This window comes from Saccopteryx leptura, chromosome 2 (assembly GCF_036850995.1).
Source record: "Saccopteryx leptura isolate mSacLep1 chromosome 2, mSacLep1_pri_phased_curated, whole genome shotgun sequence".
Lineage (NCBI taxonomy): Eukaryota > Metazoa > Chordata > Mammalia > Chiroptera > Emballonuridae > Saccopteryx > Saccopteryx leptura.
This window is the reverse complement of record NC_089504.1, coordinates 338,508,445-338,528,550: the sequence shown is the minus strand read 5'-3', so window position 1 is coordinate 338,528,550 and position 20,106 is coordinate 338,508,445. Positions and strand designations below refer to the sequence as shown.

Sequence of the window (20,106 nt, the reverse complement as noted above, 5' to 3'; positions counted from 1 at the left end):
GTGCTCAGCAACACTGTGGACACAGTTATTGCAGGATGAAGACAACACTCCAAGAGACTGGGAAGGAAACTTCTAAAATCTCTCCCCAGTTCTGAAGGACTAGCAAGTGCAAGTGCTCTGGATGCCCATCCACCTTCCCACAAACTTCTGCCAGCCCCAGAGGCAGGTGCTGTGGCTTCTGAAACTGGCCAAACTCCCGGCCCAAGCCATCTCTCACATAGCACAGAAAACTCAGTTGAAGAATCTGAATTCTCATACCCCAGAGTTAATGTACACCTACGTGTTGAGCATGATTTTGCACAGCAACATGTACTTCAGAGATGTGATGGCCTTGGGGCTATCAATGGAGTCATAACCCTCAAATGCCTCATAGAAATATGAGTATGCAGTTTTCCAATCCTTCTCCTCTGCTGCATGGATAATACCTGGGCATTGAAAAGAAAGGAGTAAGAACCATATGAAATAATAGAACCATGTAAGACCATACTGAGAAGGGCCTCACAAATCTATCCCAACCCCATCCACTTATCCATGAGGTCTGAAAAGGATAAAGTACCTGCCCAAAGTCACTACTAGCTAGTGGCAAAGGTGGGATTAGAACCCATGTCTTTGGCCTCCCAATTCAGGGCCATCTTGCCAATATAAATTGTAAAGGAGCTAGGACCCAACTCAAAGAGGATCCTAAAAACTGCATACTGTAAGGTCTTGTCCCATGCTTCTCACCCTAACTGCAGTCCTCTTTTTTGGAGCCACTAGGAAATGACATTTACCCTCCACTACATCACTTTCACAGGTCAGGAAAAGTTGACCCAAACATCCTTGTATTGCCTGAATTACTCATTTTAATACTAGTAAGTAACCATTTCATTAAGATAGCTTTTCTAAATCTGACATTTTTATATGTCAGCAGCTTTCACAGGAGTAAAAACCCTACCACTTATATTCTCATTTCAGATATTCGTCATTGCAATCAGTATACAGATTACACATAATGCCAAACTCATGAACTTAAATGCACAGGGTTAAGCAGTATTTCCTTATTGATAAACCATATTCATCTAATTAATTCTCTATTTTTTAGAAATTGAGTTGCTCTCAATAAGCCTAATGCTGATTGAACCTATTATTTTCAACCTATGCTGTGACTTGGGATGATATGAAAATTAGTTCTTTCTAACTTGGGAGCATCTAAACCCCAAGAGTTTATATATCAGTTCTAACTTGATCTCAGCCCCATCCATTTTTTCAACAAGGTGTCATGTTTTTTACATCAAAGTACAGGTAGAAAGTATTCAGCACACTGGAGTGAAAAGATGAAACTGCTTACACGTGACTCCAAGAGATCAATGTTTCAGCATACTTTTTCCCCCCTTTTTCTTCCAAGTGAGAGAAGAGGAGATAGAGAGACAGACTCCCGCATGCAGCCCAACTGGGATCCACCAGCGACACCATCTGGAGCCATGCTCGAAACTGAGCTATTTTTAGCAACTGAGGTGGAAGCTCCACAGAGCCATCCTCAGCACCCAGGCCGATGCACTAGAATCAATCGAGCCATGGCTGCAGGAGAGGAAGAGAGAGGAAGAGAGAGAGAAAGTAGGGGGAGGAGAAGGGATGGAAAAGCATATGGTCGCTTCTCCTGCATGCCCTGACCGGAAATCAAACTCAGGACATCCACACACCAGGCCAATGCTCTACAAATGAGCCAACCAGCCAGGGCCAAGCACACTTCTAACCTACCTATCCCATACCTGTGTGTCAGGCATGCCACACACCCCAGTACTTTTACCCTACCCACAAAGCCTCTGACTCTGAGGCAGAAGGAATCAGGTCTTCCTTCTACTATTCTTAAATACAGAGGCATGAGAAAAACCACCCTTCTTTGCAGCCAAGGAGAGCTCCCTAAAAAATACTCAACAAACTATCAACATTGCTAAACTAGATGAGACAAATCTCCATTTTCCAATATCTCCCAGTCCGGAGCTAGAGAAGAACAGATCAGACGCAAAGACTAGTTAAGAAAAAAAAGTAAAATAAGCCCCTCGCTCCAAGATTGTACACTGCTTTCCCAAACACTTTACTAAATAAGACCCACTTTAGGGCTACTGGCATCATGGTTGACATAAGGTTTATTGTTTAAAAAAAACTAGACTGTCACTCACTGAACACAAATATTAATGAGTGCCTACCATGTGGTAAGTGCTGATATAGCTACTACAGAGAAAATTAATATAAATGGGGCTCTCCAGGAGTTCATAGTCTCACAGTGGAAAAAGATGGTCACCAAAACAGAAACAAGGAGATCAGTACCATAATACATATAAAAGAATACACCTTTACCAGGGAAGTCTGAAAGGAAAAAGAGCACTGAAGAGGATTTAGAGAAGACATCTGAGCTGGGTCTGGAAGGATGCATATGAGTTTGCCAAAGGGTAAGATGAAAAAGGAAATTTTGAAACAGAGATGACAAAATCTGTCAAGGCCCAGAAACAGCCTGACCAGGTGGTGGCGCAGTGGATAGTGTGTCAGACTGGGACACAAAGAACCCAGGTTCAAAACCCAGAGGTCGCCAGCTTGAGCACAGGCTCATCTGGTTTGAACACAGGCTCACCAACTTGAGCGTGGGGTCACTGGCTTGAGCGTGGGATCACAGACATGACCCCATGGTCGCTGGCTTGAACCCAAAGGTTGCTGGCTTGAAACCCAAGGTCGCTGGCTTGAGCCCAAGGTTGCTGGCTTGAGCAAGGGGTCACTCGCTCTGTTGTAGCCCTCTGGTCAAGGCACATATGAGAAAGCAATCAATGAACAACCAAGCAGCTGCAATGAAGAATTGATGCTTCTCATCTCTCCCCTTTCTGTCTGTCCCTGTCTCTCTCTCTGATTCTCTCTCATCTCTGTTAAAAAATAGAAGGCCCAGAAACAGGAACACATGCAATCATTTGATGACTATGAGAATGAAAAGGAACAGATGCCTTCCTTTTGAATGCCACGTTACAACATAATTCAGCCTGGGAATTACGCAGAACCACTGAAGAATTTTAAACAAAGAAGTGACATGGCCTGACCAGGCGGTGGCACAGTGAACAGAGCATCGAACTGGGATGCGGGGGACCAAGGTTTGAGACCCCAAAGTCGCCAGCTTGAGCAGGGGCTCATCTGGTTTGAGCAAAGCTCACCATCTTGGACCCAAGTCACTGGCTTGAGCAAGGGGTTATTCGGTCTGCTGTAGCTCCACAGTCAGGGCACATATGAGAAAGCAATCAATGAACAACTAAAGTGCCACAACCAAAAACTGATGACTGATGCTTCTCATCTCTCTCTGCATTCCTGTCTGTCTGTCCCTATCTATCCCTCTCCCTGACTCTCGCTCTCTGTAAAAAAAAAAAAAGTGACATGATCAGATTTGTTTCAGAAAAATGACTGTAGGACCAGTAAGGAAGGAAGATGGACTGGGAAAAGTGACTAGGGGCAGTTACATCACTAGACTTTAGTCAGTGGTCTTGGCATAAATAGAGCAGTGACTGTAGAGATGGAAAAGGAAAGGCTGATTTGGAGACAGACTCAACCTATCTGGCAACTGAGTGAATATGAAGAGCGAAGGACAGGAAAAAGTCAAAAGTACTCCAAAGACAATAGCTTGAGCAACTAAATCAGAAATGATACCGTTCACTAAAATAGGAGATGCAGGAAAGAACGTTTGGACGAATGGGTTAGATAATTTTGGTTTTTAATATGTCAAGATTGACACACCTATGGGATATTTAGGTGTGCATGTCCATTACGTAACTGAAAAATCTGGATCTGAAATTCAGGAAAGGTAGTTACTGGAATTTAGATGAGTCAAGTGACAGCTAAAGCCATGGGAAAGTATGGGATTATACAGGAAATAGGGAGAACAGGAAGAGAAAAGAACTAAGAAAACAACACTGAGGAAGAGTCAGAAGAGAAAGCAGCGAACTGTAACCAAATATAATTAGTCAAGGGAGGAAAACCAAGATGGCAAAGAAGCCTAGAGCAGTAGTAAAAAAAAGCCTATTCCATAGGGTCAAAATCCGTGCCAGCCCCCCCCACCACCAAATCAGAGGTTATAAGGGAGTTACTCACTTGTCTTTCAAGAAGTCAAGAGAGACAATAAAGTATGGATACTCCTTCAAGCTGTTCTAGAAGCTTGACAGAAAGGAGAATACAGCACTTTAAAAAGGAGCAAGAACTATGCATTTTCAGCTGGGGGGGAGGTTCAAAGACTGAGCGAGAGAAAGATCCACCTGGAGAGAATGACCACAGACTCAGAATGGAACAAAAGGGCAGGCAGAGGGTCACTCTTTTTTTTTTTTTTTTTTTTTCATTTTAGAGAGGAGAGGGAGGGAGAGACAGAGAGAGAGAGAGAGAGAGAAAGAGAGAGAGAGAGAGGAGAGACAGAGAGAGAGAAGTGGGGGAGGAGCTAGAAGCATCAACTCCCATATGTGCCTTGACCAGGCAAGCCCAGGGTTTCAAACCGGCAACCTCAGCATTTCCAGGTCGACACTTTATCCACTGCGCCACCACAGGTCAGGCGGGATCACTCTTTTTTTTTTTTTTTTTTTTCATTTTTCTGAAGCTGGAAACAGGGAGAGACAGTCAGACAGACTCCCGCATACGCCCGACCGGGATCCACCCGGCACGCCCACCAGGGGCGAAGCTCTGCCCACCAGGGGGCAAAGCTCTGCCCATCCTGGGCATCGCCATGTTGCGACCAGAGCCACTCTAGCGCCTGAGGCAGAGGCCACAGAGCCATCCCCAGCGCCCGGGCCATCTTTGCTCCAATGGAGCCTTGGCTGCGGGAGGGGAAGAGAGAGACAGAGAGGAAAGCACAGCGGAGGGGTGGAGAAGCAAATGGGCGCTTCTCCTGTGTGCCCTGGCCGGGAATAAAACCCGGGTCCTCCGCACGCTAGGCCGATGCTCTACCGGGATCACTCTTGATAAGAGGTAAAAATGGATAGTGATACAAATTCTGGAGAGGAAAATGAGGATTTATATAAACATGGCCTATTTCCTGAGAAATCATATGCAAGTCCATCTCTTGACCATGAAGGAAGGGCATAACAGAGGAGCAGGGGTTTAAAGAAAGTGCCAAGAACTGGTTGGTCAAGGCTACGTGCTGCGAAAAAAGCTTTACATTCATCCTATCATTTAATGTCACCACAATCCTATAAAATACAATTTACACATGAACTACAGAAAATTAAGTAACCTGCCCAAAGATAAATTAGCTAAGTAGAATTTGGCAAAACCAAAATTTCAATCTAGGAATGTCGATTTCTAAAGCTATTGCTCTTAACCTCTGAATGACAAACGTGCCATTTGATACAATACCACGAGGCAAGCAGGGCAGGTATTATCTCTTTTACAGACAGAAAATTAAGATTACAGAGAGATAAAGGCTAAACTAGTCTTCTACCTTCAAATCCAGTGCTCCTTCAGTAATGATAATAAATTATCACTAATAAAAGCTGCTTACTACAAAATAAAAGTATTCTAGTGCCCACGGCCTCCTAGCCCCAACATTCACAAACTCCATCAAAGCTAGCCACTAAACTCAACTGAAACTGGGGGTGGGGGAGTGGGTGGGAATCTTTCCATAGCCCTGTTCTGAGGCCATTTGGAAAAGTCTAACATGCTTTTTACAAAGATCTCCAAGTGACAACATATCTAGGTTAGTCGATGCTGGAAAGAGCTGCTACCAACCTGAGTTCTGATAAAGATGGAAATTAAAGGAGTTTTTAAAATCTAAGTGAGACCTCTTTAGGGTCTTTGGCTCTCAAAATCAGGTTGCCTGGTCAACCATAGATAAGCATGTTGTTAATATATTTTAAGCATTTAACAGCAAGTTAATAGAAGAGGGAAGCTATTTAGAGAAACAGCCTTCTAACTGGTTTCTCTGAAAAAGTTCAAACCAAATCAACCAATTTAATTCCCCAACCCCAGCCACCCATTTCTTCCACCTGTGAAATAAGGTAAGTTTTAAGAACACATCCCATGAGTAGCTACAGGCATTACCTGACTGCATATCCAAGGTGGCCTGCAGTTTAGGGGGGCAGTAGATGGCATTTGCTGTGGTTCGAGCAGAGGTTAAGGCAGCTCGAGCTTTCGGCAAGTTGCTTAGGGCATGGTACGTTTTGCTTTCCAAAAGCTGAACTTCCACCAAAAGGGCTTTGTCATCCATCTTTTTCAACTCCCGCAACAGCTGAGAACCTAGAGAAGAAAAAAAATATGCGTCCCTTTCTTAGCCATAATCTTAATACCTTAGTCCCATAATATGTCCCTCTCCCACTCTCTTAAGAACACTCAGGATAAAGAAACCTAACTGAACTCAAAAAGAAGTTACCTATGTACAAGAATCAAATTTTCTGCTAAATGTGCTACCTTCCAAAAGAGAAACACAGATCTCTTTGAAGCTTTCTGCTTTCTAAGAACAACATTGGAGCCAAGAGCCCTATTAGCTTACTTCTAAAATTTTAATACGTGGCCCTGCCCAGATAGCTCAGTTGGTTAGAGCATCATCCTGATATGCCAAGGTTGCAGGTTCGATCCCTGGTCAGGCTACATAAAAGAAAAAACCAATGAATACATAAATAAGTGGAACAACCAACAGACTTCTCTCTCTCTCTCTCTTTCAAAACACCCAATAAATAAAATTTTAAATAAAATAAAATTTAAATACACCAGAGATCTCCACCCAGAAAACACTGAAACTAATTATCCAGTGATCTCACTCTCTTCCCACCCTGCAATCACACAACTACATAAAAAATACCAGGCATTGGGGCTGGTGGAGGAAGGAAAGAATTCTGGATATACCAGTGTTCTCCAAATGCATCTTCCCCATCTCAGATGAGAAAAATCAAATCCAAACAGACTTGTATCACATACAAAAATTACCTCAAAATGAATCAAAGACCTAAATGTAAGACCCAACCTATAACAACATTGGTGTAAATATCTGTGATCTTGGACTAGGCAATGATTTCTTAGATATGATACAAAAATCATGAAAAACAAAAGAAAGAAATTGGATTTAATCAAAATTAAAGTGTGCTTCAAAGGACACCACTAAGAAAGTGAAAATACAATAGGGTAGGAAAAATATTGCAAATCATATATCTGGTAAGGGAATGGTATCCAGAATAAACACAAGAAAAAAAACACAATTTAAAAACAGCAAAGGATGTGAACAGATGTTTCTCCAAAGATACACAAATGGCCAATTAGTACATGAAGAGATGTTCACATCATTAGTCATTAGAAAAATGCAAATTAAAACCACAATGAGATACTACTTCATGCTCACTAAGATGGCTAAAATCAAAGAGACAATATTAACAAGTGTTGATGAGGATGTGGAAAAACTGAAATCCTCATATACTACTGGTAAGAATGTAAATGGTGTCACCTTTTTGGAAACCAGTTTAGTAGCTTCTCAAGAGCTAGTTACCATATGACTCAGAAATTTCATGCCTGTGTATTACAAAAGAAAAACACGCCCACATAAAACCCGTTCATGGCCCTGGCTGGTTTGCTCAGTGGTAAAGCGTCAGCCCAGCGTGTGGAAGTCCCAGGTTCGATTCCCGGCCAGGGCACACAGGAGAAGCGCCCATCTGCTTCTCCACCCCTCCTCCTCTTCCTCCTCTCTATCTCTCTTCCCCTCCCACAGCCAAGGCTCCACTGGAGCAAAGTTGGCCCAGGCGCTGAGGATGGGCTCTGTGGCCTCTGCCTCAGGTGCTAGAATGGCTCCGGTGCAACAGAGCAATGCCCAGATGGGCAGAGCATCACCCTCTGGTGGGTATGCCGGGTGGCTCCCAGTCTGGCACATACAGGAGTCTGTCTGACTGCCTCCCCACTAATAACTTCAGAAAAATACAAAAAACGAACAAAAAAAAACCTGTTCAAAGAAAGAAGCATTCATGATCGCCAAAAAGTGGAAACAATCTAAACGGCCATTGAGTGGAATATTATTTAGCCATAAAAAGGAAAAATATACTGTTATATGCTACGACAAGGATGAACCTTGAAAATATTATCCTAAATGAAAGAATGCAAGTATTATCTAATTCCATTTATATGAAATGTCCAGAAGAGGCAGATCTACAAAGGCAGAAAGTAAATAAGTGACTGCATGGGGTGTAGGGGAGGTGATGCATTGAGAAAATTAATGGGAAGTGATAACTAATAGGTCTAAGGTTTATTTCTGGGGTGACAAAAATGTTCAGAAAATCAGATAGTGGTAATGGTTGCACAACTTTGCATATATACCAAAGACCACTGGTTTGTACACTTTTAAAAGATAAATTTTGTGGTCTATTAATTATATTTCAATAAAACATTTTTTTAAATGGTTCTGTTTGTTTGAACCACATGAAATTCTCATTTTTGCAGGATAAAAACTGAGTATTAGCAATTTCTTCAACTTAACAAAAGCCATGTTCTTCCATCTGGGAAAAAGTCTAGGATCTACCCATTAATTAAAACAAAGCAAAAAGAGCAGGCAAAGATTTCAGGGTGGTTAAGGCCACACAAGAGAAAGCCTGTAGTTGGCCCACTCCAACTTACACATATATTTGCACTCAATTAATTTCTTTGATTAATTGCTTTAAGATAGATTAAGTATAATTATAAACAGATACCATAACTGTGGTATCATAAAACACCTGCAATTTAACCCTTCTGTTCTCTAAATTTAAAAAAATTTTAAATTAAGTCTAGTTACTTTCCACAATAAGATACCACCTCATACTTGTCAGACTGGTTATATCATCAATATATTCACAAACAAGTGTTGGTGAGGACGTGGAGAAAAGGGAACCCTCCTGCACTGCTGGTGGGAATGCAGACTGGTGCAGCCACTGTGGGAAACAGTATGGGGTTACCTCAAAAAATTAAAAATGGAACTGCCTTATGATCCAGTGATTCCACTTCTGGGAATGTATCCAAAAGAATCCCAAAACACTGATTCTAAACAAATATATGGCACCCCTATGTTCAAATCAATGTTACTTAAAATAGCCAAGATTTAGAAGCAGCCCAAGTGCCCATCAGTAAATAAATAGATTAAAAAGCTCTTGGGAGGGGGAGGGGGAGGAAGGTAGGGGCACAAAGAAAACCAGATAGCAGGTGACAGAAGACAATCTGACTTTGGGTGATGGGAATGCAACATAATTAAATGTCAAAATAACCTGGGGGGAAAAAAAGAAGCAATATGGAAATATCTTAAATAACAGTTTTATGGTTTTTTCTCAGGTATTACTTAATATTTTTTCATTAATTATTTTAAAACTCTTGTAACATAATCTAGTTTTGTGTACCTCTTTTATTGTTCTTATTTAAGTATTAAATGCATGAAATAATAAACTAAAAAAAAAGCTCTTACACAATGGAATACTACTCAGCCATAAAAAGGAAATCTTATCCTTTGCAACAGCATAGACGGACCTAGAGAGCATTATGCTAAGTGAAGTAAGACAGAGAAAGACAAATACCATTCTACTCATATGTGGAATCTAATGAACAAAATAGACTAACAAATAAAGACTCATAGATAGAAAACAGACTGACAGATGTCAAAAGGGAGAAGGGTTGTGGGGCTGGGTGAAAACAGTGAAGAGATTAGGCAATAATAAATAAATAAATAGTGGCCCTGATAGATTAGCTCAGTTGGTTAGAGTGTAGTACTGAAAGACCAAGGCTGTGGGATTCAATCACCGGTCAGGGCACATACGGGAAGCAACTGATGAATTCACAACTAAGTGGAACAACAAGTAAATGCTTCTTTCTCTTTTTCTTTCTCTCTTGGTCTCTCCAAAATCAATTAATAATAATAATAATAATAATAATAATAATAAAATAACTCAGACACAGACAACAGCATAGTGATTATCAGAAGGAAAGAAGTGTAGAGGGAGGCAGAAGAGGGTGCAGGGGGAATAAATGGTAATAGAAGGAGACTTGACATGGTGAACACACAGCACAATATACAGATAATGCATTATAGAACTGTATAACTTCTATAATTGTATTAAACAATGTTACCAATAAATATTTTAAATGAAATTATAAAAAATTAAAAATTATAATAAATAAATAATTCTAGTTACTTAGAAATTCTAAATGGCATTTTTCCATGACAGACTGAGTAAATATAAGCCATCTTACATCCTTCTTAGAAGTAGGAAGAATGTAAATTATTACTACATAACTAATAAGAGTAGTCAGGTTCTAAAATACACTCCTTTAGCCAGCTAGGATGCCTTATTAATTTCAACCAACTTACCCAAATGTAATGCTTCCTGGTACCTCTTGGTATCAAAGTACAAAGACACCAGTCTTGCCTAGGAAAGAGAAAAGGCATTGACTAATGGAAAGGGGGGTTGGGGGGAAGCCAAAGAAAGAAATCAAAGATTGATAGTCACAGAACTGTTACTGTTAAATATTCAAGTCCTGATGATAAAATCAAAGTCAGTCTAAAAACATTATCCAGTCCATGGTATTATCTCCTACTATGGGCAGTGACTGACTGTTAACTTTATGATGTTGTTGCTTACTTCTTTAAGACTCAAAACTCCAATCAAAGCAATTCTCATGACTGAGACTTTACCAATAACCTTTGGGAGCCTGGATAATACAAAGCAGCAGAAAATACTTTTGATCAGGATAGTGTTACTTATACTCATAGTTTCCCTAATGCCTAGAGACCTGCAATCAGTACAAATGTAGGCACATACCTCTAAAGCTTGGCGTAAGAAAGTTCTTTTCTCTGATTTGGCCCATTCGATGCACTCTAAACACAACTCGACCTGCAAGGGGGAAGAAAGAGTACATACAATATTATGACCTCACATTCTTCCCACAAACTTTGCTTTGGAAAAAAGCTTTACTGTAATTCCTTTTTATTTTTATTTTTTTGGTGACAGAGACAGGTACAGATAGGGAAAGACAGGAAGGGAGAGAGCTAAGAAGCATCAATTATTCATTGCGGCTCCTTAGTTGTTCATTGATTGCTTTCTCATATGTGCCTTGACTGGGGGACTACAGCAGAGTGACACCTTGCTCAAGCCAGCGACCTTGGGCTTCAAGCCAGCAACCTTTGGGCTCAAGCCAGCGACCATGAGTCATGTCTATGATCCCCTACTCAAGCCAGTGACCCCGCACTCAAGCTGGTCAGCCAATGCTCAAGCTGGTGGCCTCAGGTTCTTGAACCTGGATCCTCTGTGTCCCAGTCCGAGCTCTATCCACTGCGCCACCACCTCGTCTAGCTAATTCCCTCCTTTTATGTTGTCCATGTTGCTCTATTTAATGTCTCAGTGGACATGTCATGATCCACAGTGTCTCAACGTAATTTTTATAGCATAACGGAGAATCAGCTAGGCTTCCTGCACACAAAGTATCTCTGTGCTTAGATTTTGCTCCTCTGGAAAAGACTCTTGTTGAGATTCCTCTTCTTCTTTTCCCAGGAAAGACCCAGAATTTTCAACATATATAGCCCTGGATTGTAGATTTGTATGACAGCTGAGAAATTTTTAAAGCAGAAATTTCTCCCCAAATAGTTACAAATTTAACAGTGATATGTTAATGTGAGTACACTGGTAATAAAGGGAAAATTCTCAGCCAAAGCACAAACGCTTGTTCCTAAAATTACTTGTAGGACTCAAAAGGCCCAGCTGGCTCTTGCTTTTCAGATTCTAGGAAGTGTAGTTAAATTCATCATCACAATACAGCAAACTTAGCTTGTATTAAAGGGAGTAAACAGAAATTAGAATTAACCTAACACTTAAAGGGGCTTTTAAGCTTTATTTAAAGGCACTGTGAATCCCCAGTTCTATCTGCCACCTAAGCAGTGATATAATGTGCAAATTAACTGATTTAAAGTAGGGTTCTATGCTAAATGGTATAGAGGCCACCAGGTATGCCTGACATATTAGCTTTGACAAAGTACTTAAGTACTTTCAGGTCTTAGATCACTCCTGTTACTGCAAGTTTGTGTTAAAATTCCTGGCCCTGGCCGGTTGGCTCAGTGGTAGAGCGTCGGCCTGGCGTGCAGAAGTCCTGGGTTCGATTCCTGACCAGGGCACACAGGAGAGGCGCCCATTTGCTTCTCCACCCCTCCCCCTCTCCTTCCTCTCTGTCTCTCTCTTCCCCTCCCGCAGCAGAGGCTCCATTGGAGCAAAGATGGCCCAGGCTCTGGGGATGGCTCCTTGGCCTCTGCCCCAGGCGCTAGAGTGGCTCTGGTCGCAACAGAGCAAAGCCCTGGAGGGGCAGAGCATCGCCCCCTGGTGGGCAGAGCGTCGCCCCCTGGTGGGCGTGCCGGGTGGATCCCGGTCGGGCGCATGCGGGAGTCTGTCTGACTGTCTCTCCCCGTTTCCAGCTTCAGGAAAATACAAAAAAAAAAAGAAAAAGAAAAAAAAAATACACACAAAAAAATTAGATGTTAGAAGGAGAGAAAATAAAAGGACATAATCGAAACTGTCTTATCTTCTTAGAGAGAGAGAGAGAGGAAAGAAGGGAGAGTAGGAGAGAGAAACTTGGTGTGCGGCTCCACTTATTTATGCATTCATTGGTTGATTCTTTTTTTTTTTTTTTTTTTGGTATTTTTCTGAAGTTGAAAACGGGGAGGCAATCAGACAGACTCCCGCATGCGCCCGACCGGGATCCACCCGGCACGCCCACCAGGGGGCGATGCTCTGCCCATCTGGGGCATTGCTCTGTTGAAACCAGGGCCATTCTAGCGCCTGAGGCAGAGGCCATGGAGCCATCCTCAGCGCCTGGGCCAACTTTGCTCCAATGGAGCCTTGTCTGTGGGAGGGGAAGAGAGAGACAGAGAGGAAGGAGAGGGGGAGCAGTGGAGAAGCAGATGGGTGCCTCTCCTGTGTGCCCTGGCTGGGAATCGAACCCGGGACTCCCGCACGCCAGGCCAACGCTTTACCACTGAGCCAACCAGCCAGGGCCCATTGGTTGATTCTTGAATGTGCCCTGACTACGGGTCAAACCGCAACCTCAGCGTATCAGGATGATGCTCTAACCAACTGAGCAACCTGGTGAGGGCTGTATCTTCTGCCTTTAAATCCTAAGTCAAACCTGACCTGTGGTGGCGCAGTGGGTAAAGCATCACCTGGAACACTGAGGTCGCCGGTTCAAAACCCTGGGCTTGCCTGATCTGTGGTGGCGCAGTGGATAAAGCGTCGACCTGGAAATGCTGAGGTCGCCGGTTCGAAACCCTGGGCTTGCCTGGTCAAGGCACATATGGGAGTTGATGCTTCCAGCTCCTCCCCCACTTCTCTCTCTGTGTCTCTCCTCTCTCTCTCTCTCTCTCTCTCTCTCTCTCTCTCTGTCTCTCCCTCTCCTCTCTAAAATGAATAAATAAAAAAATTAAAAAAACAAAACCCTGGGCTTGCCTGGTCAAGGCACATATGGGAGTTGATACTTCCTGCTCATTCCCCCTTTCTCTCTCTCTCTCTCTCTCCTCTAAAATGAATAAATAAAAATAATTTTTTTCAAAATCCTAAGTCAAAATACAATAAATAAATGGATGGCTGGCATTAAATGGTATTTGGAGGCCCTGGCCAGATAGCTCAACTGCTGACATCACAAACACCAAGGTTACAGGTTCGACCCCTGGTGAGGGCAAATAAGGAAAGCGACCAATGAATACACACTAAGTGAACAACAAATGAATACTTCTGTCTGTCTCAATATCAGTAAATATAAAAGGTATTTGAAGGATTCAACACTAAGAGAGTCAATGAAAATTTACAACTTATTGGAGCCCTCTGGTGGCTACTTTAATCTCAAACTCTAACCACAACTGACCTCAAAAATTCTACAAACTAAAAGCAAGCCAATCACAATTTCAGAGTTTTGAGTTATGTTCTGAAAAGCAACTCAAAGTAAGATCTCTGTTCATGACATGAATGGAAATGAAAATATTCTGCTGAATATTTTAGCAACAAAATTACAAGAGTCTCTAGTCCTAAACCTCTTGAGGGGGCTAAGAAAAGCTTACCATCAGTTTTACCCAGGGGGCTTTTCTCAAACATCACCAAAAAAAAAAAAAAATGAATGCTTATAATCCTGATTTAGTAGTCTGGAATAGAGCTTGGCCACTCTGATGTGTATTTCTAGTTAAAAAGCACTGAATTCACTCCAAATTCTCACCTGTCCCACTTCCCCGACAGCCCAAATGTTAAGTGACTCAACCAGGCTCACATATCATCAGCTCTGGGACCAGACCTGGACCCTATCTAGCAAGTTCTCTTTCTACCTCAAACCAGACTGAATAAGTTCTGGTCAGTACAGACATTTCTTCTAAAGCAAAGATTTTTTTTTACAAATGAACATGAACTTCGTGCCTGTTATCAATTATAGGGTGCATGATTTGCATCATCTGGGGCTGTGATTGATGAAACCCATGCTTCAGTTCTAAGGAAAAATGTAAAGGCCCTGCGACACTGCTATTTTGCCTGAGAGGCTTTGTGCTTTGTTAATATTAACAATGACTGATAAAAGGGAAAAGAACACACAAGAAGCCACACTTCTGGAGAAAGCCCTTACTTGAGTACAAAAGCTTGATGTGGTCAAAATAAGCTATTTAAGTTTTAAATCATATTGATTTATTTTTTTCAACTAAATTACTATGGAAAAGAATTATATTCTTTTCCATAGTAATTTAGTTGAAAAAAATAAATTCTCTAGCACAAACTCTTTTCCATGAAAATAACAATTTCAATAATAGGATTTTTGATATAAGGCTTCTTAAAATGTGCTGTTGTGTTTCGGTTACACTATAGCCAAAAAAAAAAAAGCTTCCCATAGGAAACCCTAGAGATCCCTGGAAGTTAAGGTAAATTCCAGAATTTCAGTTTACTATCTGGCCAGAATCTGTTTCAGTCTCCTTTCTCTGCTTCTCACACCGATTTTCCATTCCCCTCCCTTTGCCAATCACCCACTCTCACCCCCCCACACCCCACCCTCAAACTCAATACACATGTCCTCATTTCCAGGCTCTAACCCAGGGGTCCCCAAACTACGGGCCCGCGGGCCACATGTGGCCCCCTGAGGCCATTTAACCAGCCCCCGCCGCACTTCCAGAAGGGGCACCTCTTTCATTGGTGGTCAGTGAGAGGAGCATTGTTCCCATTGAAATACTGGTCAGTTTGTTGATTTAAATTTACTTGTTCTTTATTTTAAATATTGTATTTGTTTCCGTTTTGTTTCTTTACTTTAAAATAAGATATGTGCAGTGTGCATAGGGATTTGTTCATAGTTTTTTTTATAGTCAGGCCCTCCAATGGTCTGCGGGACGGTGAACCGGCCCCCTGTGTAGAAAGTTTGGGGACCCCTGCTCTAACCCTTAGTATTTCAATTGACCTCATCCTAACCTGAATTATATCAGCTTTCAAAATATTCAAGCCAAAGACTGTTCTTCAGATTTATCTTAGTTAGTTCCCAAATAGAAAAAAGCAAGAAAAGTTCCGTCCCCATACTCTTGGTGCCATACTTCCCAACACAAAACTCCTAGCTCTCTTAAGAATGTCTAAAACTTTGTATTTTGCCTCAGGCCTCAATACTACTATGACAGTGAACCACCTATGACTCGCTCCTCTACCCTTTACCATTACTCAATCATAGGATTTTCCAAGATGAAGACTATATCCAATTTCCCCAAGTCAGAGACCTGGAGTTACCTGGATCAATGTAGTAACAATACCTCATGCTTGTATGGCAATAAACTTAAGTCTTAACTCAACAAGGTATCTCTGTCCATCTACCATGAGGAAGGCACTATCCATACACTCCTTCAACAAATACTATATTAGTTATGTACCTCCTCTAGGCCAAACTACTCTTATTGTGGAGGACAACAGTGAATAGGACAAAGCAGCAATCTTCATGGAACTTGTATTCTAAGGAGAGAAATGTTAATAAATCAAATAAATATGAAGAAAAAGAAAGCAAAGATAGGGCATTTTAGATGAGGTGATCAAGGAAGTTCTCTGAGTAACTGAAGTGTAAGAAAAGACTAGAAATTATGTGAAGAAAAAAGCCATGTTAAGATCAGGCAGAAATGATGTGAAGAAAAAAGCCATGTTAAAATCAGGCTGAAATGGCCTGACCTGTGGTGGTGCAGTGGATAAAGCATTGACCTGGAAATGCTGAGGTCGCTGGTTCGAAACCCTGGGCTTGCCTGGTCAAGGCACATATGGGAGTTGATGCTTCTAGCTCCTCCCCCCTTCTCTCTCTCTGTTTCTCCTCTCTCTCTCTCTCTCTGTCTCTCCCTCTCCTCTCTAAAATGAATAAATAAAAAATAAAAAAATAAAAAAAAAAAAATCAGGCTGAGAGCAGTTAATATGTATAAAAATGCCCCAAACCTAGAACAGCATAAATAATGGCAAACAGGACCATATGATAGCTATAAAGAAAGTAAAAGGATGGGTGAGATGAGAGGTAACCATGGTTAAGGAACAGCCATGTCAAGGCACATCTTGGAGATACTGCAGGGTTCCAGATAATCATAATAAAGCAAGTATAACCTGACCAGTCAGTGGTGGTACAGTGGATAGAGCAACAACCTGACATGCTGAGGTTCCTGGTTCAAACCCCAAGGTCAGCAGCTAGAGTAAGGGTTCGTTGCCTTGAGCGTGGGGAGCATCGACCTGATCGCAAGGTCGGGCTTGTACCCAAAGGTCACTGGCTTGAAGCCCTAGGTCACTGTCTTGGCTTGAGCACTCCCCCTGCCCCCGTCAAGGCACATATGAGAAGCAATCAATGAACAACTACAGTGAAACAACTACAAGTTGATGCTTCTCATCTCTTTTTTCACTCTCTCCTTTCGTCTCTCCCTCAAAATCAAAAAAATTAAGCCTGACCAGGCAGTGGTGCAGTGGATAGAGCTTCGCACTGGGATGCAAAGGACCCAGGTTCGAAACTCCTCGGTCGCTGGCATGAGCAAGGGCTTGTCCAGCTTGGGTGCAGGCTCACCAGCTTGAGCACAGGGTCACTGACTTAAGTATTGGATCACAGAAATGACCCAAGGTTGCTGGCTTGAGCAAGGAAGGGGTCACTCGCTCTGCTGTAGCCCCACCCCCCATCAAGGCACATATGAGAAAGCAATCAATGAAATAAGGTGCCGCAACAAAGACTTGATGCTTCTCATCTCTCTTCCATCCTGTCTGTCCCTATCTGTCCCTCTCTTTTGTCTCTGTCGCCAAAAAATTAATTAAAATTTTTTAAAAAGTAAGTATAGCAATACAGCAAGCTGTAGTATTTTTGATAGAAGGTCTTGCCCTCAATTTGTAAAGACTACAACATCTGTGAAGTGCAATAAAGCCACGTGCAAAACAACAAATAAAAGCAAAGTGCAATAAAGCAATGTATGCCTGTCTTAGGAGTAGGAATGGTATGTGGTGCTGCAGGGTTTATAGGTCTTCACCTGAATCAGATTATATTATAATAAAAAAGACAAATAATGAAGTAATTGTCATACAAAACAAAATAATCTGAAATACAATACATACAAAATATAACGTGGGTCATTGAAAGAATTAAAATCACACTGAAGTCGACAAGGAAAGATTTCAGAGCAGGTAGAACCTAAGACTGGACTATGAAAAGGTATATAGCATGTGGAGCATAGAGGGCTTGCTCAGCAAAGAACCTAGCATCCAATGTGGCTGACATGTCTGGTACACTTCACAGTACCAGAGATTAGGCTGCTGTTGCAGGTTATATTGTAGAAAACCATGAAAAAAAACAATTCTGCAGACAATGGAGACCCACTGAAGGCTCAAGCTGGGGGCAAATGGGGAGAGGAATAGAATTTTCAGGAGGGAAAAGACGGGGTTGAGGATAAGAGCTGGAGAAGGGGGTGGGTGGCAGGTGCTCACAAATAGAAAAAAAGTAAAGAGAAAAAACTCATGGACACGGGAAACAAATTATTCAAAGGGCTACTTGGTACAATATCTCTCACAATGGCAGTATGTAGGGTGGAATGAGTCTTTTGCAGTAGTCTAAGTAAGAAATAATTAGGAACCAAACTAGATAATATCTGTAAAGAGAGAACAAATACAAAAGAGGTGAAGAAATAAATACTGAAAAAAGTTGAAATGCAAGAATATAAATGGTTGAAGTTAGGTATATATAGTATGAGGAGCAGGTAAAACAATCTGGATAATTCATAAACTTGTTTCAAAAAAAAAACTATTAACCGATAATCCAAAATTACTAAAAAAAAAAAAAAAAAAAGCTACAATGATAATCACCCCGCCAAAAAATTTAGCAATAAAATGATATAATACCTAAGAGTGTTTCTTTTCACTCTAGGAAAAGAAAGGGTTCTGTATGACAAAAATGTAATATGCAATGAAGAAAAGCAATATACAAACACAGTTAAGTGAGGGACTAACCAGACATAGAGCCACATGATATGAAGGCCAGTAAATCCCACCAGCCAACCATAGGAGAGCATTAAATTACAATTTAGATAGATTTCCACAAAGAAGAACTGAATGTTAAACAAATGCAGATCTATCCACTGAGTCAGCTCTATGTTATGGAGGGACAAGGAATGGCTCAGATAATAAACTTTTTCATCCTAAAAAGTTCCAGGTAACATTGATTAGTTTGTTTCAAGCTAACATTTAGTCAGTACATTCTAAAGGCACCCATTTCAAACAAAAGATAGTGCCACTTTTTTATGGTAACAAAGTACAATAAAAAAAGGGTTAGATAAGACTAACACCTCTTTAAATACCAGTTTCTCTTTTAAATTATTCATAAAAATAATTCTAACTCAAAAGGCAGCCATCCCTTTTTTTTTTTTTTTTTACAGAGACAGAGAGAGAGAGTCAGAGAGAGGGATAGACAGGGACAGACAGACAGAAACAGAGAGATAAGAAGCATCAATCATTAGTTTTTCGTTGAGCATTGCGACACCTTAATTGTTCATTGATTGCTTTCTCATATGTGCCTTGACTGCGGGCCTTCAGCAGACCGAGTAACCCCTTGCTGGAGCCAGCGACCTTGGGCTCAAGCTGGTGAGCTTTTGCTCAAACCAGATGAGCCTGTGCTCAAGCTGGCGACCTCAGGGTCTCGAACCTGGGTCCTCCACATCCCAGTTCGACATTCTATCCACTGTGCCACCGCCCGGCCAGGCCAAATATTATGTATTTTTTATCTACTTTCTTGAAACAGTTCTGCCAGAAACATCAATTAAAGACTTCTCTACAAATAAAATTAGTTTATGGTGTTTAAAATCATTATTTTATTTTACTTTTTACTTTATATTATTTTACTTTATTTTAGTGAGAGGAGGAGAGGCAGAGACAAACTCCTTTATTTTATCTTATTTTATTTATTTTTTTTAGTGAGAGGAGGGGAGGGAGAGACAGACTTTTGCATGTACCCCAACCAGGATCCACCCAGCAAGTCCACTAGGGGGTGATGCTCTGCCCATCTGGGGCCATTGCTCCTAAACTCAGCAACTGAGCCATTTCTTATATTCTGAGGTGCGGGGGGGGGGGGGGGGGGGGGGGGGTACTGAGCCATCCTCAGCACCCTAGGCCAACTCGCTAGAACCAATCAAGCCATGGCTAGGGGAGGGGAAGAAAGGAAGAGAGAAAAAGAGGAAGAGAAGGGAGAGATGGAGGGGTGGAGAAGCAGATGGTTGCTCTCCACCGGGAATCAAACCCAGGACATCCACACACTGGGCTGACGCTGTACCACTGAGCCAACTGGCCAGGGCCTAAAAAACATGATTTTAAAGTGGGATCCATATGTCCTGTGTTTCTGAAGTTCCTCATTATTTACTCAATACACTACTTTGCTCTTTCATACCTTTTACTTGTACACCTACAGGCCAGAGCAAACAATTAGACATAGAACCAATTAGAATTTCCTATCCTGCCCTTATACTATCTGATATTTTACATCTTTGTTTGTTGCCTATCTTCCTCATTAAAATATAAACCTCAAAAGAGCAATGACTGTATATTTTCACAAATGCATCTATCCCAGTACCTGTAAGAGCGCTTAACACACAGCAGGCACTCAATAGGAAAAACAACTGCCTTCTTCCTACAGGTTCAA

The 20,106-nt window shown here is 41.6% G+C and overlaps 1 protein-coding gene across 3 annotated transcripts in view; it reads right to left on the bottom strand.

The window, feature by feature from the left end:
• The window catches only part of PSMD11 (proteasome 26S subunit, non-ATPase 11), a 40,359-nt gene that overhangs the window by 9,154 nt on the left and 11,099 nt on the right, over positions 1-20,106 (bottom strand). For all 3 annotated transcript variants that reach the window (XM_066363824.1, XM_066363823.1, XM_066363822.1), the window contains 4 exons: positions 10,752-10,823; positions 10,301-10,358; positions 6,034-6,228; positions 281-425 (listed from right to left, as the gene is read on the bottom strand). In XM_066363824.1, coding sequence (XP_066219921.1) covers positions 281-425; positions 6,034-6,228; positions 10,301-10,358; positions 10,752-10,823 — 470 coding nt within the window. The remainder of the gene's footprint in view (positions 1-280; positions 426-6,033; positions 6,229-10,300; positions 10,359-10,751; positions 10,824-20,106) is intronic.